Consider the following 26475-nt stretch of genomic DNA (forward strand, 5'->3'; position numbering starts at 1 on the left):
ATCTACGTGGAACACATCACCGGACACAGGCAGTACCAGTACGCAGGACCCGCACCAGCAGCTACAACACTGGAATGAGGACCAGGACCAAACTGGATTCTTTATTATTATGATAAATGAAATATCTTAAGTCATGAATTATTATAAGCTATCACGATATAATAACAATATCATATTTGCTCAATTTAAAAACATCGTTAGATAAGATCATTAGTTATAAATGTGATATACTTTTTATATATATTCTTTGTGATAGATTAGGGTTGATCCCAGACAGTCATTTGTTTTTTCAGTGAATGTCATTCGATTTTTGTGTAAAGCACAAAGTCTGGAATTCATCCGATATCGATTTAAAATCGTGCTTTTTTAAAAGCAATCGGGTGTAATTCTCCCAAGATATTTAATATCTTGTCAAAATTATAAGGCATGTTTACCTTCTGCTGACTCCTCTTTCCAAACACCGGATTGGTGTTGCTAATGGTTAGAGGATAAGCCATATTAGCAAGTGAATTTTTCTAAATTTAAATTTTTCTAAGTCTTTAGATTAACTTTATTAAAATCAGTGCTGTGCATATTGAAGAATACAAGAATATTCCCAGGCAGGCGCCTGGGAAGAAATTAAAAATAATGAAAATGGAAGTATTAACGAGCGAGACCCTCAAAAACAAATACAATGCGCTATCTGATCGAACTGACATGGACACGGACAGGGAGCTTGAGAAATACAAGAAGGTCAAACGGCGAAAGAAAGCCAAAAACAAGGAGGTCGAGAAAATTGATGTCGGGTCACAGCCATCCACTTCAGGCGTACAGGCAGCACCACCGAAGAAAATAGACATGAAGCAAGAGAAAATTCCGCCTATCATTGTAAAAGCTGAAATAGAGTTGAAAACCATCCGCTATATCCGGGATACAACCAAGATCAATTTCAGGTATCAGTTCCTAAAAAATAATTTACACAAATTTTATACCGATTCAATTACTGACCACGAGCAATTAAAAAGCATATTGCGAGAATGCAATTACCCCTTTTACACCTACTCCTTAAAACAAAATCTGGGAAAAAAAAAATAATTACGGGACTCCATCCATCTATGGACTGAGACAGAAGTCCGCGAAGAACTGCAACAGAAAGGAGCTAAAATAAAACAAGTGGTGCAAGTAATACGAAAACAGTCGGACGGTAGTCAACATAAACTACCAATATACATAATTTTAGTCGACAAAGACCAGGATATGGCGGAGCTGAAGCGGATAACCAATATTGGTAGACACATCTTCTCCTGGGAGACCTACAGACCACAAAACAGAGCGTTGCAGTGCCACAAATGCTTGAACTTCGGCCATACATCGTACACCTGCGACCTAAAGTACAGGTGTATAAAGTGCCTTAATGTGCACGCACCAGGTGCGTGCCAGAAACTGCCAATTGAGGCACCGATGTGTGTGAACTATGGCAACGAACACCCGGCAAACTACTCAAAGTGCAGTGCGCTTCTCAATTACAAGGAGAAAAAGGAAAGTGATGCTCTCAGGAGAAGACAAATATACAGGCCAGCACCAACACCAGTGCCGCAGACGAGGAGCTTTTCGTCAGCTTTAAATAACACCAATGTTGGCCCAAATGCAAAATCAGCGTTTCTCCCTGTTCCAAGGTCATCATTTCGAAATATGATCCAGTCCTCATCTTTACCGGTTGAGCCTACACCATCAACATCACCGATCCGGCCTGCACCATTATCATCACAGATCCGGCCTGCACTATTGCAATCACCAACCCGGCCTGCCTGCAGCCAGTCCGATCCAGATTTCAGTTCACCAGAGGGACTTTTTGCTGCTATGGGCGAGATCAGGATGCTGTTTGCTGATCCCCAGGTAAAACAAATTTTCAGTGAGCTTTATAAACTGACAAAATCACTAAACACCAACATGACATATAACAAAAAATACATTACAATACTTAACTTTTTAACAGCATCTCCATAAACCAAACGCGCAACTTACACATAATGCACTTTAACTCTAACGGACTTGAAAACAACGTGGACAAACTGAGAGAGACAATAACAAATTATGACTTGGACATAGTACTGATTAACGAGACACACTTAAAACCTACGGACAGACTCTACATCAACAATTACAAAATTTACAGAAACGACAGACAGACGGACGCACGCGGATGGGGCGGCACTGCGATTTTGATTAAGTCTAACATCAGACACGAGCAAGTTCCAAACCTGACAGCGGGCGGTTCTGAAATAACAGCTATTAATGTATACAAGAGAGATCAAAAAGTAACCATAATATCGATTTACATCCCGGCAAGCAGACTAGAACATACGGACTTACAAAGACTACTGGACTCAAATAAATTTGTTCTTATGGCAGGAGACTTTAACGCACAACACACAACTTGGAACTGTAACTTCAACAACGCGAACGGAAACAGACTTTAAGAATACCTGACCGAATACAACACCACAGACGCACAACTACACTTTCCTGACACGCCGACCAGATACGCCACCGTACAGACACACCATCACATCACAGGTAACTTCCGAACCCATAACAAAAACACTTTTTAACTCCGACTATAATCCAGTTTTCATGACCATTTCAGACAGACTAGACGTCGACCAGACTCCCAAACGCAAATTTTTAGACTACACCAGAGCCAACTGGCCAATTTTCAGAGACATCATCACAGACAACACACGACACACTATGCCAATCAATACCAACACTGACATAGAGGAGGCTGTAACACACCTTACACTAACAATCACAGACGCTGTACAACAGACTAAACCGACACTAGACTCAAGAACAACACCAGCCAACGACTTGCCAGAACACATTTTATTGAAAATACAACTTAAAAATCATACAAAGAAACTGTGGCAACGTACCGGTGACAGACTACTCAAAGAACTTAACAGACTGACAAAAATTATTTCCAATGATATACGGGACCACCGAAATAACACTTGGACCAAAAGACTCGAGAACATAAATACTGACCCACACAAAATTTGGCAGACAGCAGAAAGACTGACGCGGAAACCAGCATCCATACCTCCACTCAAATTAACTGACAACAATTACGCAACGACACCAGCAGACAAGGCGGAAATATTGGCAAAAAACTTTGAGAACATACATTCATTACATACCCACTGACGCCGACACAACGTTACTGACGTTTGCTGACGACACTGCCATATACAAATCATCACGATCACCGACGCTACTGACTACAATGATGCAGACACACATAGACAAGCTGACCGAATATACTGACCAATGGCAGATCAGAATCAATCCGCAAAAGACGGAGGCAATTTTATTTACAAAGAGCCGAAATGCCACGACGAGACTGACTGACTTGGACAAAATTAAAGTATTGGACTGTGAAGTTGAGTGGTCCAAGGATGTCAAATATCTTGGTGTGACCCTGGACCATAGACTCAGCTTCACAAAACATATTAATACAAAAATTGGACAGGCTTACGGGATGTTGAATCTACTGAGACCTCTCTTGAACCAGAACAGCCCGCTAAGCGTGAAGAACAAGCGGACACTTTACTTGACACTAATAAGACCGATGCTGACATACGCCGCTCCAGCATGAAACGCGACGACTAAGACCAACTTACAGAAACTACAGACATTACAAAATAAGACACTACGATTAGTACTTAACAAAATAAGGGACCCACTGACTAGACATTATTACTGTTCAAAATGCATACACAAACAGACTGACGTACCGACAATACTCGACTATATAAAAAAGCTCACCGGAAATTTTTATCTAAAATGCGGGGATCATCCAAATACTAACATCGCGGGTCTCGGGCAGTTTACGAGGGACGTAATATGGTATGGCAATCACGCCATGCCAAACTATATACTGATCAACCCATAGCGGCTAAATGAAACTTGGCTCAACACAAATTTTCTCCCTTAAAGTTAATGAATCTTTTATTTTCTTTTTCTTTTTTTTCGTGTAATTATGTGTTATTATAAATAGTGCTATGTGATTTTTTTTGGGGGGGATAAATTTTCTTCCCTCTTTTTTTGTCACAAAATTATGTCACAACTTGTATATCTGAAATACTTATTATTGTATTGATAGAACAAATATGAAGGATAATATACCTACGGGTAAAAATCCGAAATAAGAAATATTATGTACACATATATTCAATAAAATATATTTATTTATTATTATTATTATTATTACTATATTTACCATATATATTAAAAGCACATATGTCATATAAAATACCCAGGGGTAGAAAAGTATGTACAAAAGGCAACACTGAAAAATGTATTTTTAAATATTGAAATAAATATTTTTGTCTGTCTGTCTGTCTTTATATTCTTTGTAAACTAGCTTTAGGAATCACTGTAAATATTATTTACTAAATACATGTATTATCTGTTCTTATCAGCTTAATATCTGATAATATCTGCATAGCAGATCCAGGATATTAAACTGATTTTTGGAAATTGGCGGAATGTCAGGGGCTTGCTCCGCTTCCGCCGCGGGTTGGCCCGGTATTGCAGTACCGCCGGGATCGGCTCATAAAAAAACATCATATGATGATAAAAATAAAAAATGTGCATATATTGCATATTAAATATATATATATATATATATATATATATATATATTGACATGTAATATCGATAATTGATTTCGAATTAACTATATAAATTAATTATATAAAAACTATAAAATTAATAATAAAATAAAAAAAAAAAATAAAGCTATAAAAATCTAACAAAAAAGAAAGATTATATATATCGATAATAGGATTAAAATACGTATAAGTGTGAACGCTCACCTACAATTAATTCGAACTTGAGCTTCAGTTCTCCTAATGAAATATTTTTTTGAAAAATTTTGCAAGTGTCAGAAAATACTTTATATATATGACAATAAAATGAGTTTAATATATATATAAGTATGAACACACATCTATCGATAAAGAAATTAATATGAATAAGCGCGGGTAAACGGCGGGAGTAACTAGGACTCTCTTAATTTGGCGGGAGAGGCTGCGGTTTCTGTGAAGCCAAGGTCGAGCACGTGGCCTTCACAAGGCTGGTCGTGTGGGAGACTATGGTTTCATCGAAGCCGTAGTCAAGCACGTGACCCCCTTCTCGTGGGTCCCGCCGTTAGTACCCCCCGGGGGAAACTAAGAGTCACCGCTGCGTTCATGGACCTGGTGGGCTGCCAACCCCCTCGTTCCTACAAAACAGTTGGTTCAATGTACAATATTAAGCCTCGGATGACTAATTTAGACTCGGGTGGACCCGCAGGTCCTTCCCAACCAACTGACACAGGTAATCATCTTTGCCGCTACCCACAATGTAATAAAGCCTTTAAAACCTCAGTGGGTCGTGTAGTGCACGAGCAGAAGCAACATAAAGAATGGTATGACAGTAGAATGGCGTTGATAGAGCCAAAGAAAGCCAGATGGTCTGAAGAAGAGCAAGCACTAATGGCTAAAGAAGAGGCGGCACTAGTGATTAAGGGAACCCCCCATATCAACAAAGCCCTTCTCGCGGTAACACCCGGTCGATCTCTGGAAGCCATTAAAGGCCAAAGGAGATCGCCGAAATATAAAAGCCAGGTTGCCGATTTTGTTAGCTTGATGTCCAACCAAGATAATATAGAGCATTGCTTTCCGGCTACAACAGATACCTCCGGAAAAGCCCTACTATTGGCGCTGGGACAGGCAGCCGCCGACACCGATGAAAGATTCAATGGTAAAATGCTGGCTAACACCTGCCACCTAGTTAGTAAAATATCATTAAACGACTTAAAGGAAAAGATTGGTGACTACCTTAAGTCAACCTTTCCACCAAAAAATAGACCATTGAACGCGAGAACTAGAAGAGAAGGCTATAAGCCAAAACTTAATAAGAGACAAACAAGAAGGCTCCAGTTCAAAACTACCCAACAACACTGGGCTAAGCACCCTACTAAATGCGTGCAATTCATTTTGGACAACAAAGATGTCCTACATAAGCCACCACGAGACATCATGGCTCAGTTTTGGACTAATGTGATGACCGGGCTTTCCACCCTATCACCCGGATCAGATGGTGCGAGAAATATAGATCTCTCGCTTGTATGGAGTCCTATACAACCAGACGAAATTAAGAACTGTTACCCGGCAAGTAATTCAGCGCCAGGGCCAGATGGTGTATCGGCTAACCTACTAAGATCGGTGCCAACAAACACCCTGGTTAACCTGTACAACTTATTTCTGTTCACGGGAAGTATCCCTGGACAACTACTGGAATCTTACACGACTCTGATTCCCAAGAAACAGAACGCTGAAAATCCCGGGGATTTCGGACCGATCACTGTCTCATCAGTGATAACGAGACATTTTAACAAAATTCTTGCAAAGCGGATGACAACACGTATTAAAATAGATAATAGACAAACTGCCTTTCAACCGGTTGACGGTTGTGCAAACAACATCTTTGCATTAGACTACCTACTGAAATACCACAGGCAAAAACACAAGCCTGTCTTTATAGCATCAATTGACATGGCAAAAGCTTTCGACTCAATTTCGCAAAAGGCGTTAATTGATACCCTAAAATACTACAATTTACCCAGTAGATGCACACAGTATATAGACTACACATATGAGAACAGCTGGACGAGACTCCGTTGGTATAACTGGCACTCGGATCCCGTTAGTCTGAGGAGCGGGGTTAAACAAGGAGATCCTTTATCGCCAGTCTTGTTTAATCTAATTATAAATAGGCTCATTGAAAGCTCCCCTCCTGAGATCGGGGTTGTGATAGAGGGAAAATTACTAAACATCATGGCGTTCGCTGACGACTTGGTATTTGCGGCGTCGTCACAAAAAGGCCTTCAGGCAATGCTAGACCACGCTAATGATTTTCTCTCAAAATGCGGCCTAATCATCAACACCGCCAAATCTTTTACAATAGCAATCAGGAATGTGCCACATGTCAAAAAATCATACGTTGATAATAACATAAAAATCAGCTGTGGTGGTCGAGACCTATCTGCCCTTTCCAGGGTGGAAATTTGGAGTTATCTCGGAGTATCTTTCACTCCAGTGGGCGCCAAAATGTGCGATCTAAGACAGAAATTGCAGGACATCATAGAGAAGCTTTCCAAAGCTCCCTTGAAACCGCAACAACGTCTGTTCGCATTAGGAACAGTCGGAATTCCAAAACTGTTACACTAGCTGACGTTAGGGAACACAACACTTGGCCTTCTTAAAAGCCTTGACTCCATAATTAGAAAAGCCGTAAGATCATGGCTAAGGCTTCCGACAGATACGACCAACGCTTATTTCTATGCTAAAGACAGAGTTGGGGGCTTATCCCTCCCGTCTCTAAGATGGTTGGTGCCTTTAAGAAGAAATGGAAGGCTTATGAACCTGGGACGGCCAGATTCAAGTTTCCATCAGCTTGAGGTTGAGAATTGCGAGAAACGACTGACTGACAACGGGAACATTATAGGTTCCGCTAAACAGTTAGATGACAGATGGGCTAAGCTCCTCCACAATTCAGTGGACGGGCGGGCGCTCACGAAGTCATCCAAAGTCCCCCAGCAACTCCGGTGGGTTACCGATGGCACGAAAATCCTATCAGGTCGGGACTTCATTAACTGCGCTCGTCTTAGAATTAATTCTATGCCATGCAGAAGCCGGACCACGAGAGGTCGCCGAGAAGATAGGTTTTGTAGAGCAGGATGCAACGCTCTAGAGACTCTAGATCACATATTACAAACGTGCCATCGAAGTCATAGACAAAGAATTGAGAGACATAATGCAGTCACCAAATACGTCAAAAGAGCTTTCGAGAAGAGACACTCTCGTGTCGAATGGGAGCCATTGTTCCAAACACCAGAGGGAACACGTAAACCTGATCTTATAGCGATGCAAGGTAATTCTGCTATTGTGATTGAAACACAAATCGTTGGGAGCAACGTAGATATGGATCTGGCTCATAAACGTAAAATAGAACATTATAAGAGTTTGGACGCACAGATAAAAGAAAGGTACAATGTATCTGATGTAATATTTAGTACTGTCACCTTAAAAAACAGAGGAGTGTGGCATATAGACTCTGCAAACTTTCTACTGTCAGGAAAAGTTATTAAGAAAGACGAATTAAGGATCAGATCTAGGATCAGATCACATCCCAATTATTATAACACTGGAGATGATGTTGAATACCATTTCTTACATGAATCCTTCGACTAAATGGAATACAAAAGATGTGGATTGGAAAACATGCTCATCCTTAATAGAATCAGTGATGGATAACATAACAATGATTCAAAGTATAGAAAACTTATATGACGATTTTATAAGAATAATAAATATTGCAAATAAATTCTGCATTAAAAACAAAAGCCATATACATCAGGAAATATTCGCCAGCAATATGGTGGAATAATGAATGTCAGGAAATATTTCTTGAAAGAAGATAAGCGTATAAAAATATATAAAAAATAATAACTTCCAAAATTTCAAAAAATATAACGTAGTGAATGCCAGAGCTTTATAATTAATATTTAAAAAGAGTAAAAAAGAAAGGGGTTGTTCGGTTTTTTTTTGTTTCGGTTTTGAGATTTTTTGATATTATGAAAGCTAAAAACCTTAGAATTATTTAAAAAAAAATCATCTCACTATCTTTTTTTGGACGAAGTTATAGATATATATATAATTCTATATGTATGATCCTCTGAAACCGTTTTTTTCATCGCTCCGCGAGCTACTGTATGCCAGCTGCCCTTTTTTTCATTATAACACCTCATGCACATGCACATGACCTTTTTAATGTATCAGCATCTTTGAACACCATGTATTTAGTACATTATATTAAAAACTTTAAATACGTTTTTTCTCAAATTGTCTTTTTTCAATGCGGTGCCACAAATTTAAAAAAAAACTACAAGACGGATCGACTTGCATTTTTTTTATTTGTTCATCACTGCAATACCTATTCCCCCTACCTCAAACAACTTGATAACATTATGCAAAAAAAATTTGCGAAGCTTTTCGCCCCCAAAAAAGGCCTTTATAACACTTTTTCATTTAAATAGCTGCCATTTTTTTCCTTCTTGCTTTTTTTCTTTCATTTTGGTAGGAAAATTGAATTCAAACTTCTTCTTCAACGTAGTTTCTTTTTTTTGTTTCGGGCGATGCGCAACGGATTTATCTGTGGCACCGCAAAAGAGATCGATGTTGCAAGTCCGACTTTGGCGCCTCCTGGTTAAAAAACGCCGGCGCAAAAAAAAGAAGAAAATTTCGTAATATTCTATGATTTTGTAATTTTAAAAAAAAACGCATGTCTCTATGATAAACAAATAAACAAATACCTTGCAATTTTGGTAAAAAAAAACGAACAACCCCCTTAAACAAAGAGACCAATATTCGACAACTATGGAAGACAGTTAAAAGGATTATTAATAAAAACTATAAATTACCTAAAAAAAGGACTATGTTTGAACAAATATTTATAAAACAGTTATTAGATACGTTAATTCCAATCGGAAGCGACACCCCTCCAGTGTACGACAATAACTCTCTTACAGTGGATCATTCGTTCCTGCCCATTCCATTGTAAGAAACTAAACGAGCTATCAAAAAGAATTCAAATACTTCACCGGGAATCGACAATATTCACTACATCATGATTCATAACCTGCCAAAAAATGCCAAACTACAATTAACTAAAATATTTAATAAAATTGTTCTTCAGAATTACATCCCGCCGGACTGGAAATGTCAAATCGTAGTTCCTATCTTAAAAAATAATAAGAATCCTCAAGATCCTACATCGTACAGACTCATAGTCTTATCGTCATGTGTTAATAAGAATTTCGAAAGAATTTTAAAGAATCGACTAGAATGGCTTATAGAAAATTAATCTTTATTGAGCAATACTCAATATGGCTTCAGAAAGGGTAAAGGTACTATGGATGATCTAACAAGACTAGTAAATAATAAACAAATCTCCAATTCCAACAAAAACTTCTTAATGTTGATTTCTACGGACATAAATAAAGCTTATGACTGTGTTGATCACATAATCCTAAATGATAAACTAAAAAATTTCAACATTCCAAATAGTGTCAAAAATGTTATTATGAAAATGGTTGCGGAGAGACATATATTCTTAAAAGCTAATGCTAAATTACATGGGCCGCGCATTTCAAATAAAGGAATAGCTCAGGAATCAATCCTTTCACCTTTATTATTCAACATATATATGGCTGATCTAGACAAAGCATTTAGTGGATCTACAAATATCTTACAATATAATATGCAGATGACGATTGCGTCCAGAGATTACTGGCGCAAAAAGCAGAAACCTATTTTGATAAAAAGCCTTGAAAAATTCTCAGACAACCTAAATGATATAATAAAAAATCCAAAACATCTAAGTTTAATGTCGCAACAAGAATTTTCGGGAGTTACTCAAAACGTCCATCTAAACAGAGAGTTAATGGATATAGACATACTAAATTCTGAAGAACGCGATGAACTTCAGACGAAAAATTTATACAATATGGCCCGGCTATCAATACTTGTTTACAGATGGATCTAAAATAAATAACTTGATAGGGGGCGCAATCTTGGACCCAACAAACAATACTAGGAGACTCTTAAACTTCCTCGGGTACGCAAGCATATATACGGCGGAGCTGATTTGCATAAAAGTCGCCATTGAGTTAGCAATAGAACACGGCTTCCAAAAAGTGTTTTTTTTTTCACCGACAGCCGTAGTGCTTCAGAATCAATAAACAACTGGAAAAATTCGACCCGCAACATTGTTTATGAAATCGTATCTCTGTTGGACCAATTAACATTTATGAGATTCGACATACACGTTGCCTGTGTTAAAGGCCACTCGAGTATATTCAACAGCGACCTGGTTGTCATTTTGGCTAAACGGGCGTGTTACGTTGGAGAAATCCATGAAAAAGTCCCGGCACTGGATTACAAGCAAAAAGCAGAAAACATGGACAAGCAAAAGTGGCAGGCGGACTATACAGAATCACTAAGAACTCGAGGCCGCTAATATGGCCAGCTTTTTTTAAATGTGGCACAAAATCAATATTTTACAGGATGATACATGTAGCTGTGGGAGTCAACCAGAAACCTTAACCCATATTTTTTTCGAATGCGGAAATTATCAAGTTCAGAGGAGGAGGTTTTATTTTTATTTGGAGAAGGAAAAAGTTCAGTTTCCAATCAGTGCCAACTCTATAGCTTACAGTCTGTAGAAATATATAACAATATAATAGATTGTTTAAAACTATGTATAGTAGATATATAAAGTAGAAACAATTTTAGTTAATGTTAGCTCTAGAAATTATTAATTATGTGATTATGGCATTAAGGATGTACCAGATGCCAAGATAATAAATTAATAATATATATATATATATATATATATATATGTTGGCACATATATTTATATTTATACTCATGTTTGTATGTATAAGTGTGTGTACATATATATTTCCTCTTTTATAACCAATATAAATAAACCAACATTTGAATGAACGAATGAATAAATGCTGATATGCATAAAATGTCATGAGAAAACTTACTCCAAATAAGAAAACAGATACTACATGAGCTCCCAAAGAAGCTTACCAGGACGCAAGCCTACAAAACCTTGGGATTATGACCTTAGACTCTCGCTCAGCACAGAAAATACCACATCTGCGGAATTTGAGATCATCTACCTAAGCCTACCATTAAAAGATGACAAAATACATTACACCAAATGCAGAAAAGCATACGCCCTGAAAGATAAATCAATGATGCATTTAAGAAAAGAGCACCACGCTATACTCAAATACAAATGCTCGATATGCAACCTAACAACTTCGATGAATTTAGGAGCCACCTTATGAAATGCGAAGGCCGTGGGAAAAAGCACAATACAACGAACCAAAACAATCCGACCAAGCCAACACCCAACATTCCACCAAAGTCTGCTTCTACAGCTAGCACAAATATCGAGGCTGCGACGAACAGGAATACATCGAACACCCAAACGAGGGTGACCACATCAGCGACCAAGAGTACAACCCCCCCTTCAGCCTCTAGCTCTCAAGTAAGGACAAGGTCGAGAAGTAGAGCCGCGAGTGCGCCTCCAGCAGACCGTGGACTAAAGAGCGGTAGGGTTATTTGGAAAACTAAAAGCGCGCCTCTAGACAAAACAAGCGGAAGCCAAGAATCCACCACGGCTGAGATATCACCAGAACTCAATCCGCCAGGACTACTGCGCGAGGAAGCCGGCGACAATATTCCGCTGTGGCCCAGTCTAGCAGAAAAAACCACGAATAGAACAAGCTGAAACCAGTTGCCTACCATTGCAGAGACCAGCTCTACTATGCTCGTTTCCGCTTGCCGGAGCAGCAAACGATGAAATCCCAATGTGGCCCAGTTTAGTAGTGAAAAGAGTCGCCACGGAAGAGGATACATCTGAAGCAAATAAAGAGATAACGCCCCCGGTCGAGGTGGTTTCCGATGAGAACGATGCGGTGACGGTGAATGAAACCGAGAGGGAAATTGAGGAACGCCTGCGCGATATAAGAGCCATAGCAGAAGAAACCAACTCCCGGACAAGCGAGACTCCATCACGAAGAGAAGGCGTCCACGAACAAACGACAACCGAAAGAACTATCCCTACGCCTTCACTGCTTGCTCCGAAACTGACGTAATTCCAGGTCGAGGCTTGCCTAAGAATTGAGGCTATTACAACACCGGCCGACCTAGATAAAGAGATCGAAGACCTAACCAAATCAATCAAGATGAAAGCAAACGTTGAAACTCAGAACGAGACTAGTCGCAGATGCAGACCCAATACCGATCAGAGGCGACATAGTAGGAGGAATGCAGAAATGACCTTGGAACCTGTCGCTGCTGCTCGCATTCAAAAAATATACAGGCGAGTTAGGAAAAGAGCGTTTCGAGAAATTACGGAAAACAATGAAAGGACCTTTTGTCGCTTCGACCCGGAATTCCTCTACGACTACTATAAAGCCGTGTACCGCAAACAGCCCTTACCGTCGTTAGACAGACCTAACGTAATCCCGCCAATACCACCGGTGGATGATGGGACCAGCAACCCCTTACCGAAAATATTTACAGCAGAAGAGATTTGGGCTCGAGCATCAAAATATAAAAATACAGCGCCGGGTCCCGACGGAATTGGATATTGGCTGCGAAAAAAAATCGACTCCAGGCACATATCTTGGCGGCCCTGTTCAATCAAACTCATCGACTTAAATACACTCCCCGCTCGTAGCTAACGACCACCCAAACGAGACTCAAAACTGCAGCGACCACATCAGCAAACAGGAGTACAACCCCCCCTTCAGCCTCTAGCTCTCAAATAATGACAAGGTCGAGAAGTAGAGCCGCAAGTGCGCCTCCAGCAGACCGTGGACCAAAGGGCGGTAGGGTTATTTGGAAAACTAAAAGCGCGCCTCTAGACAAAACAAGCGGAAGCCGGGAATCCGCCACGGCTGATATATCACCAGAACTTAATCCGCCAGGACTACTGCGCGAGGAAGGAAGGAGACGAATAGAACAAGCGGAAACCAGTTGCCTACCATTGCAGAGACCAGCTTTACTACCCGGAATAGCAAACGATGAAATCCCAATGTGGCCCAGTTTAGTAGTGAAAAGAGTCGCCACGGAAGAGGATACATCTGAAGCAAATGAAAAGATAACGCCCCCGGTAGAGGTGGTTTCCAATGAGAACGAAGCGTTGACAGTGAATGAAATGGAGAGGGATATTGCCTGCGCGATATAAGAACCATAGCAGAAGAAACCAACTTCCGGCCAAGCAAGACTCCATCGCGAGGAGAAGACGTGCACGAACAAACAACAATCGAAAGAACTATCCCTACGCCTTCACTGCTTGCTCCAAAACTGACGAAATTCCAGGTCAAGACCTGCCGGAAAATTGAGGCTATTACTACACCTGGCCGTGAAGAAGACAAGAAAACGTTGAAACTCGGAACGAGACTAGTCGCACATGCAGACCCAATACCAATCAGAGACGACGCCGTAGGAGGAATGCAGAAATAACCTTCGACCCTGCTGCTGCTGCTCGCATTCAAAAAGAATACATGCGAGATAGGAAAAGGGCGTTTTGAGAAGTTACGGGGAACAATGAAAGAACCTTCTGTCGCTTCGACCCGAAATTCTTTTACGACTACTACAAAGCCGTGTACCGCAAACAGCCTTTACCGTCGTTAGACAGACCTAACGTAATCCCACCAACACCACCGGTGGATGAAGGGACCAGCAACCCCCTAGCAAAAATATTTACAGCAAAAGAGATTTGCGCCCGAGCATTAAAATGTAAAAATACAGCGCCGTGTCCCGACGGAATTGGATATTGGCTGCTAAAAAAATGCGACACTGGGCACATATCTTGGCGGCCCTGTTCAATCAAACTCATCGACTTAAATACACACCCCGCTCGTGGCTAACGTCAGAGACGATACTCATTCCACAGAAAGGAGACTTGGACTAAGTTACGAGCTGGAGGCCTATTGCGCTCCACACAATGGGAAAGCTGTATGCCTCCGTTTTGGCAGAACGCTTCGGCAGATGGTGCAAAAAGCACGATCGGATCTCGGCCACGCAGAAGGAATTTATGCCCTACGAAGGTTGCAACAAACATAACTACATGCAGCAATCTTCAATCCAAGATGCCAGAAGAAGACTACAATGCAAATGCCTTTTTTATACTTATATTTATGTTTCTACGTACATATATTGATATTGACCCGTATATATATTCATACTCATATTTGTATTTCTTATATATTTATATTTATAACTGTGTTTATATTTATATTCATATTCATTGTAGCATTTGTGTTTATACTGGTGCGCATATTTGTATCTACATATATGTCTATATTTGTGATTGTTCTGGGTATGTATAATATATATATGTGTGTGTGTGTGTAGTATATATTTGTGTTTTTTCTTATCTACTATTATTTATTTATATTTACCACTACAATTTGTATTCATTGTAGCATTTGTGTTTATACTGGTGCGCATATTTGAATCTACATATATGTCTATATTTGTGATTGTTCTGGGTGTGTATAATATATATGTGTGTGTGTGTGTAGTATATATCTGTGTTTTTTTCTTATCTACTATTATTTATTTATATTCACCACTACATTTTAAAACTATACGCGATACACTCCCCTGTAATGTTTACGTTAAACCAACATACGAATGAATGAATGAATGAATGAATGCAAGCATAAATGAAATGTCGTGAAAAAACTTACCCTCAACGGGATAGAAACTATATGAGTTTGCAAAGGAGCCAGCCAGAACACAGACTTGCAAAACCATGGGACTATGCCCTTAGACTTAATACAGAAAATATAACTTTAAAAGAGGTCATATACCTAAGTCTGCCACTTAAAAAGGATAACACGTTCACGCAAAGAGACAAGCTAATGATGGATCTGAAGAAAGAACTCCGCGCCCTATTGAAGTATAGATGCAAGATGTGCGACCTCACAACGACGTTGAAAGCATTTAGGGGCTACTTGTTAAAATGCGAAGGCCGGAGACTAAGATTGCAGCCAATAAATCTACATCCAGCATCCAATCGAGACGTAAAACTACGGCGACCCCACCAAAAAGATCCAAAACCAGAGCCACAAGCCTGCCTCCAACAGACCCTGTGCAAACTAAAACAACAGATGGGAGAGCAATATGGAAAACAAAGAGCGCGCCTCTAGACAAAGCGAACAGAGACCGGATGCCCGCCATAGTAGAGACACCGCCAGAGCTCGATCCGCCACACTCACTACAAGAGGAAGCCAACGATAAAATCCCGCTGAGGCCCATCTTAGTAGAAGACAGAGTCGTCAAGGAAAAAGCACGCAAAAACCGGATGCCTACCCTACCAGAGACGCCACCGGAACTGGACCCACCAGCTTTGATATCCGGAGGAGCCAGCGACGAAATACCAATATGGCCCGGCTTTGCGAAAATAAGACCCGACACAGAACCACCAGCTCTATCTATCGACAAAATTCCGAGGTAGCCCAGCTTGGTGGTAATAGGACACAGATCCGCCAGCCATACTGCCCAAAGTAATCAGCGACGAAATCCCCATGTGGCCCAGTTTAATAGAAATAGGAGCCTTGGCAGACGAAAAAAACTCCCAAACAAATCGACAGCCAGAGCCTCAAACCGAGACGAGCCCTAATACGAAAGCAACGGAGGTAAGGGAAAAGAGAATCGTGGAGCGCCTGCGCGCAATCGCTATTGTATCAACCGTTCAAATCTACTCGATGCATTCTGCCGCGGAGTGTACCGCACGCGCGTTCGATCACGCTACTGACGCGTCATAGCTGAAACCTGCCTCCGCGGACATTACTACGGTCAACTAAAATCAAACATACTATATCAGAGCTATAATTACGATATCGACATTTTCTCGCACCTCATACATACAAACATACATATAGAGCGTTGCATATTTTCTTTGTGCTCATAACATTATCAATATCACCATTACACGATCTCCTCTATATAATAAGTAATTAACTAACAACTCTAAACTTCAACTCGCAATCCCCAACTGTAGCATTGCTATGACACTCAAACTAAATCCATAACATGTTTTAAATTATTAATATTTTGTACATTATTTTTTCTCTTATATTTATTTATTTATTTTTATTTTTATGTTAATGTTCTGCATATATATTTATATTTATACTCATGTTTTTATGTATAAGTGTGTGTACATATATATTTCCTCTTTTTTAACCAATATAAACCAAACCAACATTTGAATGAACGAATGAATAAATGCTGATATGCATGAAATGTCATGAGAAAGCTTACCCCAAATAAGAAAACAGATACTACATGAGCTCCGAAAGAAGCTTACCAGGACGCAAGCCTACAAAACCTTGGGATTATGACCTCAGACTCTCGCTCAGCACAGAAAATACCACATCTGCGGAAAATGAGATCATCTATCTAAGCCTACCATTAAAAGGTGACAAAATACATTGCCCCAGATGCAGAAAAGCATACGCCCAGAAAGATAAATTAATGATGCATTTAAGAAAAGAGCACCACGCTATACTCAAATACAAATGCTCGCTATGCAACCTAACAACTTCGATGAATTTAGGGGCCACCTTATGAAATGCGAAGGCCGTGGGAAAAAGTCTAATACGACGAACCAAAACAATCCGTCCAAGCCAACACTCAAAATTCCACCAAAGTCCGCTTCTACAGCTAGCTTAAATATCTAGGCTACGACCAACAGGAATACATCGACCACCCAAACGAGACTCAAAACTGCAGCGACCACATCAGCGACCAGGTGTACAACCCCCTCTTCAGCATCTAGCTCTCAAATAATGACAAGGTCGAGAAGTAGAGCCGGAAAAAGCCGCGAAAAAATTCTTATGAAGATACGACCGGGAGATAAAAATCTATGACAAACGATGGGCCAATCTGCCAAAAAGAGCCAGCGCGGAAATTCTCTACGGAAGGTGGATTCAACCTGCTGCCGACTTCTTTTCTGACAGACATTGAACAGGTTTTCTACGCGCACAGGATTCTCAAGTCAAACAACAAATGCGTAGTAGAAGCCAGCCTAGCAGCGCTGAAGAAAGTCGTCAGGAAAAAGACGATCAGGGAGGCTACGCAGGAAGAACTTACGCAATACATCACCGGCTCAAACGAGGGACTGGTCAGAAAGCCGAACAACGCCATCAGCTCTACGTGGACCCGACTGAGAGCTGCCGCCAGACGTCTCATAGGAAAAATCAACTTCCGACTCGAACTAGACCTGCTCCACGTCGACGACAAGTGCATTGAAAGACAGAGAGCGGAAGCCGGAATCACTCGGGGGCTATGACAAGAACAACATTGGTACCCTAATTGCCCTTGAGATTGGCAAACGATACTCGGTGCTTATGAAGCCTTTTATGGTGTCTGACACCCTCAAATGGTCCCGCGACATGTGCGTCGAGCACATCACGGGATGCAGACAGTACCACGGCTGAAGAAAGACAAGAAAATAATGAAACTATTATATTAAATCCTCTACAAACCTTTATATCCTGCCCAAATAATTTCGTATATTGTAAACAACTTTTTAATTTTGCTACAAAGAATACCATATTATCTGCGCAATGTACATGCCGCTTACCATGTTATCTGAGCGAATGACGCAGGATTGGGCGCAAGCTCTCATGAACAGACAACGACCGGAAGAAGTGCTGTTCTTAGTCCTGCGTTGTCCGCTCCAAAGTTGACAGATTTCCAATCCGAGGCCTGCCGAAGAATCGGTGCGATTTTAACACCGGATAAATTGCATAACGAAATTAAAGTAATATCGGAATTATTCAAGCCGCCGGAGACCCCTCAAAACACGAACACGACAGGCCGCAGACATCGACCAAATACTAGCCAAAGATATCGCCGGAGAAGGGACCCCGGAATGACTTTCGACCCTGCTGCTGCTAGTCGAATACAAAAAGTATACAGGCAAGATAGGAAAAGGGCGTTTCGGGAAATAGCGGGAAACAAAGAAAGAGCGTATTGTCGCTTTGAGCCCGAATTCCTCCACGAATACTCCAAGGCCGTTTACCGAAGCCAACCGGGTTCAGACCGTCAGAAGCCATGCCAGGAGTATACCCCCAATAACAACGGTGGGGGATAAAAACAATACCCCCCTAACTGAAGCTTTCACAGCAGAAGAGATTTGGGCCGATGCCCTTAAATGTAAAATCACGGCGCCGGGCCCCGATGGCTTCAGTTACCAGCTGTGAAAAAAATGCGGCACTTAACTCTCATATATTAGTGGCAATATTCAATCAGGCACACAGGCTGAAGTACGTACCCCGCTCGTGGCACGTGTCGGAGATCATCTAATCCCGACGAAAAAAGACTTGGATGTGGTTACAAGCTGGAGGCCTATCACCCTATCGAATATAATTGGATAATTGTACGCCTCGGTTCTGGCAGATAGCCTGGGCAAGTGGTGCAGAGAAAACAACCGTATATCAAGCGCACAAAAAGGGTTCATACCATTTGAGGGTTGCAGCGAGCATAACAAAACGCTGCAATCTTCAATTCAAAATGCCAGAAGGAGACGCAAAGAAATCGCGGTTGCGTGGCTGGACCTCAAAAATGCTTTCGGCTCGATCCCGCATAAAACGATCTTCAACGCAATGCGCTGGGCGGGACTGGACAGCGAGAGCATCACACTAGAATATATATAGAACGATTCTATATCGGATGCACCACGAAGATTAGAACACACCAGGGATCAACGGAAGGCGTTCCAGTAGAAGCGAGAGTGAAGCAGGGATGTCCGCTGCCACCTATAGCGTTCAACATGGCCATTGAACCGCTACTACGAGCCATCCGCAATACGACAGATCGTCAATAACGTGCTGGCGTATGCGTATGACCTTGTGCTGATGGCCATAGCGCAGAGGGACTGCGAAAAGTGATAGACACCACAGCTACGGTCTCCAAATGGAGCGGACTGTGGTTCAACACCAGGAAATGCGCCACGTTGCATGTGGATGACAAACCCCACAGAGCCATTGCTACGACCCTTAGCCTGAATGGAGAAACAATAAAGACCCTGGATATGGACCAATCGTATGGATATCTAAGCTTCTCAACGGATTTTCAGAGTTTCAGTTCGGCTGACGAAGTTATCACGACGATGAGGAGACATACGGAACAACTCAACAATTCTCTACTGGCCCCGTGGCTCCGATGATGGCGTCGCAGAAGCAAGTCTGGCAGCGCTGAAGGAGGTTGTTTGAAAGAAAACCATCAGGAAGGCCACGCCAAAGGAACTGGTTGACTTCATCAACGGATCAGACAAATGATTGATAGGTAAACCGAGTAACGATATCAGTTCCACATGGACGAGACATAAAGCAGCCGCCTGACGCCTCGAGGGCAAAATTAACTTTTTCCTCAAACTGGACTCATTGCAAGTGAACGACAAGCGTGACGAGAGACAAAAATCAGAACGCACTAAGAACAGCGCCATGGAGTCACTTCCGCAACAAGCTTATACTCAAACCCGACCAAGAAAAAAGTAATAAAAGTGACTTCAGCCAACTCTGTCTCCAACCACTTCATTCAAGATGGTTGTTTTACGAGATTTGCCAACTGGCGTTTTATACATAGAGCCCGCCAGAACATACTGTCATTGAACGGGTGCCGAAGATTCGGCTAAAACGACAAACGATGCAGACGATGCGGCCACCAGAACGAGACGCTGCCGCACGTGCTGAACCACTGCCGTCCACAGTTTTCCAATTTTTGTAAGAAAGGTAAGTTTATTTATCTATATAGGATTTGAATTTCATGTGATTTATCTCTGAGTAATATAAATTGTATTAGTTATTAAACAAGTTAAATAAAATGTGTTATATTTATTGCAGAAGATTGTCAACCAAAGCCATTTTTTACAATGCACTTTACAGTGCAAAAAGTTGCAGGAACATCACTTAATAAAGAAATCGTAATTCAAAATGAAATAACCTCATTGCATTCTGAATCGCTAGATGGTTCATCTCTCATTGAATATAATTTAAAGTTATTTTATACAGGTTATACTTGAAATTTCAGTAAAATTAATAGATTCAATTAAAACTTTAGTGGATCTATCTGCACATGAAGATGTTCCACTTGTGCCAGATTCTCCAGATTTTTCGGTTACTTCAGATGTTCCTGCCAAGCATATCTCTATAAGACGATCAGGTATACAAATATATATATATATATATATATATATATATATATATATATGTGTGTGTGTGTGTGTGTGTTTATTTTATTGTTATTAATCTAAGTACTTTCTTGAAGTTTGTTGGCATAAGGCACTGCAGGCGACTTACTCCAGAAGTAAAGAAATGCCATGACATAATCATGATGATGAAGAGAAGTGCCAAAAGACTTATGAAAGATAATGAAATTGGCAGAGCAGAGCTGAAGGAAGCATGCAGTAAAGGCAGCATGCAGAATTTAGAAAATGTTGAGAATTCACTCACTGCAACCTTAATAAAATGCCAGTTGAGGAATCAGCCAAAGCAGCCTCAAGGTAGAAGGTATAACTTTGATGAAAAGGCCCTTGGAATAGCATTATATAAGCAGAGCCGAACGCGCTATAAATATTGAAGATCCTTTTTGGCTCTACTTTCTAAAAGTACTGTTTCTAGATCATTTGCAACAATTCCTATCAGTGCTGACATTAATAAATTTTTCATGGAGACCTTGCGCACTTCTGTTCTTAAGATGAATCCTTCCAATAGAAACTGTGTCCTCATGTTCGATGCAATAAGCATTGCAGCAGGTATTGAATATGATGCAAGTAAGGACAGCATAATTGGTTTTGAGGAAGTCTCTGGCCAAAGTTTGCTGATCATACTTTAGTGTTTATGATTAAAGGCATTCGTGGACATTTTAAAACTTCAGTGGCATTTTACTTTGCTGAAAGCAGTGTTAGAAGTCCTGAACTCAAGGTCTGCATTAAAAATGTTATTTCAAACCTGCAGCAAATTGGCATCTATATATTAGCTACTGTGTGTGATCAACATGCCACAAATGTAGCTGCAATAAACATGCTGCTTATTGAGACAAGAGCACAGTTTCTTAGAGATGATCGAATTTGCAAACTTCAAGGTTTTCTTGTAAGCGGTCAAGAAATTGTACCACTATATGATCTTTCATACATGCTGAAATGTTTACGAAACATCAGGTAAGTTTTATGCAAGAAAACCGACAGAAAAGGGCATCCTGGAATCATATAATTAAATTTTATGAAACTGATTCAGTGTTATAAGTTGCGAACACATAATGTGTATCCTGAAAAAATGAGAAAGATGAAAGTGAATGATGCTGCAGTAGTTTTCTCTTATAGCGTATCTTCAATGATGAACAGATACGCTACTAAGCAGTGTAAGTAAATGAAAATATTGTATGATGTATTTTGTGGCATTTATAATGAAACTTCTTTTATTCATATTCTAGATGATAATTTTCCCCAAGAAGCTACTGGGACTGCTGCATTCCTGAAATTTGTGGATGAACACTTTGACAGTGTAAATGGGACAGCTTCCAGTTCTGCTAGGGACTATAAACCTCTACGCGGCGTTCTCACAGATAAGTCTAAACATTTAACATTTTGGAAAAAGGCTAAGCGTGTCTTAAAAGGCATAAGCTTATATAAATAAAAACAAGAGAGGTAAAATTCCTCCAACTATTCGAAATTGGATTAAAACTCTAGAGGGTTTTGAATATATTTGGCAGAAAATAAAATCACCAGAGATGAAATTTTTGTCAACTCGTAATTTTAACCAAGATCCTCTAGAATTTTTTTTGGTAATATTAGAAGTCATGATGTTAATAATCGCAATCCTACTTGCAGTGCATTTATTGTATCCTACAAAAGCCTTGTTGTCAATAAGTTTCATTCTGTTCATTCTTATTCTGCCAATTGTGAGCTTGACAAAACTAAAGGAGTTATTGATTCATTAAAAACATTATTATTGAGTAATGCTTCAGTCAATGTTATGTGTGAGTCTAGCTTGAATGAAGATATTCTAACTTTATTTAATGTGAATACTGATGAATTTACATTAGAAGAAGAAAGTAGTAGTTTACTTCATCTTCAAGTTATCACATACATGACTGGCTTCATTTCCAGGAAAATGTTGAAAAATGTTAAATCTTGCTGGATGTGCAAGATTCATATTTGGCAACAGAAAAGAGTGGAGAAGATTATTGGTTAATGAGGGTTAGGGATCGGACTGGAAGGTCTCTTGTCTTTTCTTGTAGAAGCTTTGTGAACATTTTTTCAAAATGCGTTAGAGTCTCAGAACATTTTTTGCCTAAAATTTGTGTGAAGAATAATTTAAAAACATTGCTTAGTTGCATTTTGGTTAAACTTGTTTTTACTCAAAATTTTAATTGTCCAATCCATAATTTAAAGTTAATATTTTTAAACCATTTTGTTCCTTATTTTATCAAATATTGGGTTAATGATATTAATTCAACACTACGCGGTAAAATGACTTTCACAAATCCTATGAATGTTATGAAAACAAAAGCTTTATTGCGTTTTGATAAAATGAGAAAGAGACAACCGGCAATTCGTAACACTAAGCGTGGCCTGCGCTAATTTTTGTTTTCATCTGGTAAAGCGGAGGTTTTAGTTGGTATTATTTGTTGAGTCCAACGTACCCAGACATAGGGCCTGGTCTGGGATGCGTAAATGCATTTCCTTCGCTATACAAGAAAAAAAAACACACACACACACATATATATATATATATATATATATATATATATCACTTAATAGGAGCCACTAAATTCTGATAACATGGCGGATGGGTTTTGACGTTTAAAAAGCACCTACGCTCTGAAGTTGGCTCCGGGATAGAGCATAACCCATATACTCTTCTTTTATCTATGGCATAACCTGTTATTTCGTGGAATATTTAGTTCCGCGTTCTTTTCTCATTTTTGTGGGTATAGCGTCGCGTCGGTTTCGTTTCAAGTAAGCGTTTTATTATATTTTCTGCTTTTTCTTTTCGTGTAATTAGAATTCTTTCGTTCTGTTGCTATTTCTAATTCTATTCTTTTTTTTTATTTGTTTATAACAGTTTTTTTCACATATTTCAGTTCGGTTTTTCGGTTTTTCGTTTTTTTTGCTCTGGATCGCTTTCCTTGCGTTGCTTTTTTTGCTCTAGTAAGCTTCTTATTATAACTCATGCTTATTTTTCATATTACATAGTTACAATAAGTGTTTTTTAGGATTTTTTACTTAGATTGCGTAAGTTTCTTTCTAGTTTAGTTACGTGTTTTTTTTAGATTTTTACTTAGCTTGCTTGCGTAAGTTTATTTTTAGTTTCATATTTTTACTATTTAGATACTTACTTTTATTTCGCTTTAGGTTACATTCTATTTTATAAGCTTATTTTTAGATTTTGTTCATTTACATTAGGTTACATTCTATTTTATAAGCTTATTTTTAGATTTTGCTCATTTAAGTTTATATTTAGTTTAGAATTAATATCATTTAGATACTCACTTTATATATTTACTTTTTAGCTTCTAATTTTCTTTACATTTATTACGATACGTTTTATTGCCTTCATTACTTTTATTTTATATTTCACTTTATTACTTTACTTATGTGGCAACATGGACAGCAACTTTTTCTGTACCGAGTGTCAGATTCCATTCACAGCTCGTAGCTCCTTGTATCGCCACATGAGACAAAAACATGACAAAGAGCCAAGAGCTGTTTATCCCAATGCGTGTGCTTTCTGCCTTAAAACTTTTAAATTTAAATATTTATTAACTCGTCATGTGAGCCAAGTTCATAATAATATCCCTAACCCTTCACCTGCCCAGTCTTCTTCGGTATCTTTTGAAGACATTACACACCTTTCCTCCTCCACTAAAACAAATATAAAGCATCCTTCTTTACCCACCTCATATACTACTACATGTTTGACATCACCTTACAATTTGCTTTCACCCACATCAGATCCTCTTCACAAACATCCCCACGTAAGTTTATCGCCACATCCTTGTACTTCCTCTACCAAAGTTCAAATTCACACGCCTCCCATTCCCAGTTCCCCAATCAGTACTAAGGAAAATTTTACAGGTATGTAGTGCTTTTATATATGCACATTCATTTTATTTATTATTGTGTTACATATAAATCATTTTTGTAGGTACACCATCAACAAAAGAGAAACTAAGATATCCACTTTCTGCTTGCTCATCTTTTACCTCTGCTCCTTCCATATCAGATCGTCTTCACAAACATTCCCACGTAAGTTTATCGCCACATCCTTGTACTTCCTCTACCAAAGTTCAAATTCACACGCCTCCCATTCCCAGTTCCTCAATCAGTACTAAGGAAAATTTTATAGGTATGTAGTGCTTTTATATATGTACATTCATCTTATTTATTATTGTGTTACATATAAATCATTTTTGTAGGTACACCATCAAGGAAAACCAGAATAAGATGTCCACTCCCTCCCTGCTCCTCTGTTTTTTCTAGGTACACAAGTTTATACGATCATATTGAGTTTTATCACAAAACTACAATTGATTATGAACAGTTTGTGTTTCAAAACATTAAAGGTTTGAAGTTTTTTCTTTCAGTCCAGGCCCAGGTGTGTCAATCAAATATTAATAATTGGTTTGGATTGCATGTTACTTGACATTCTTTGTTTTGTTCAGCTTTAAATTTAAATTTTTGGTGTATGTGGCATTTAGCATCAAGAAAAAATGCACAAACTTTCTAATATTTAGAAGCAATTATCAACAATAACACTGCATGACAAAAGTGACACTTTTTGGTATTATATGTTCCATTTTTTCGCAACAGCTTTAATTTTTGAGTTTGATAGATTAATGTACAATGAAGTTATGGCTAGATGCCAGGATCTAGCCATAATTAATAAAACAAAAGTTATCTAAGCTCGACGTGATTTTTAGTACCAAAGGCAGCAAGAATACAGTCACCCTTAAACAATTACCTATGAAGTTCAGTGAAGAAGAACAAAACTCCAATTGCCTGGAGCCCAGAATTTCTTAAGGCTTTTGATGACATAAAGAAAGCACTTGTAAATGCAGCACTACTTCTATATCCAGATGCTTCAGCCAACATTTGCTTGGTGACGGATGCCTCTACAACAGCTATTGGTGCTACCCTGGAGCGGGAAGAAAATGGTGCCTGGCAACCAATTGGTTTCTACTCCAGACAACTAACAAAAACAGAACAGAAGTATTCAACATATGATCGAGAGCTACTTGGCATATTTGCTGCTATAAAGTTAATGTCAAGGTGAAGAATGATAAAACCAGTGTTGAGAAATGGTTTGAGAATAATAAAACTAGCAGCATTTACAAAATTTTATATTCTAAAGTCGATAGATCAATGTACAATGAAGATACACACAAACACTACACTAAACACAAACATTTCCACATTGAACATAATAGAAAGAAGAAATTGAGAGAAAGAGAGAAGAAATGAACTGCCAATCGATATTAAGAATACCAATGATGACAATAATTTCAAAAGGTCAAAAGTTTTAAGTCTTACATTTGTATCCAGTTATATCTCAAAAATTAGAGCTGTCTACGAATTACTTAAAAACCATCAGAACATCTCATGAAAAAATCTATTGTCACGCGGTGTAATTGATTCATCAAGTTGTGTAAAACTGTCCGCTATGCAATAACTTAGCATTTAATAAATAAAATCTAGTTCATGCAATGTCCAATCATAACTATATATATATATATATATATATATATATATATATGTATATATATATATCACTTAATATAT

The 26475-nt window shown here is 39.2% G+C and overlaps 1 protein-coding gene and 1 non-coding gene across 2 annotated transcripts; both read left to right on the forward strand.

The window, feature by feature from the left end:
* The first annotated feature begins 4413 nt into the window (after positions 1–4413).
* LOC113383968 lies at positions 4414–4603 on the forward strand. Its single transcript, XR_003367917.1, has one exon. It is a non-coding gene; the product is annotated as a U2 spliceosomal RNA (small nuclear RNA).
* A 19696-nt stretch (positions 4604–24299) lies between these two features.
* Positions 24300–25969, forward strand: LOC113383705 (gastrula zinc finger protein xFG20-1-like). The gene is made up of 4 exons (XM_026621955.1): positions 24300–24771; positions 24842–25042; positions 25113–25291; positions 25679–25969. The coding sequence occupies exons 1-4, from the start codon at positions 24300–24302 to the stop codon at positions 25967–25969; spliced, it is 1143 nt and encodes a 380-aa protein (XP_026477740.1).
* Positions 25970–26475: the final 506 nt, after the last annotated feature.

The sequence above is a fragment of the Ctenocephalides felis genome, unplaced genomic scaffold, assembly GCF_003426905.1.
Source record: "Ctenocephalides felis isolate EL2017-DRISC unplaced genomic scaffold, ASM342690v1 CF-g0.4_SCAFFOLD_03570, whole genome shotgun sequence".
Lineage (NCBI taxonomy): Eukaryota > Metazoa > Arthropoda > Insecta > Siphonaptera > Pulicidae > Ctenocephalides > Ctenocephalides felis.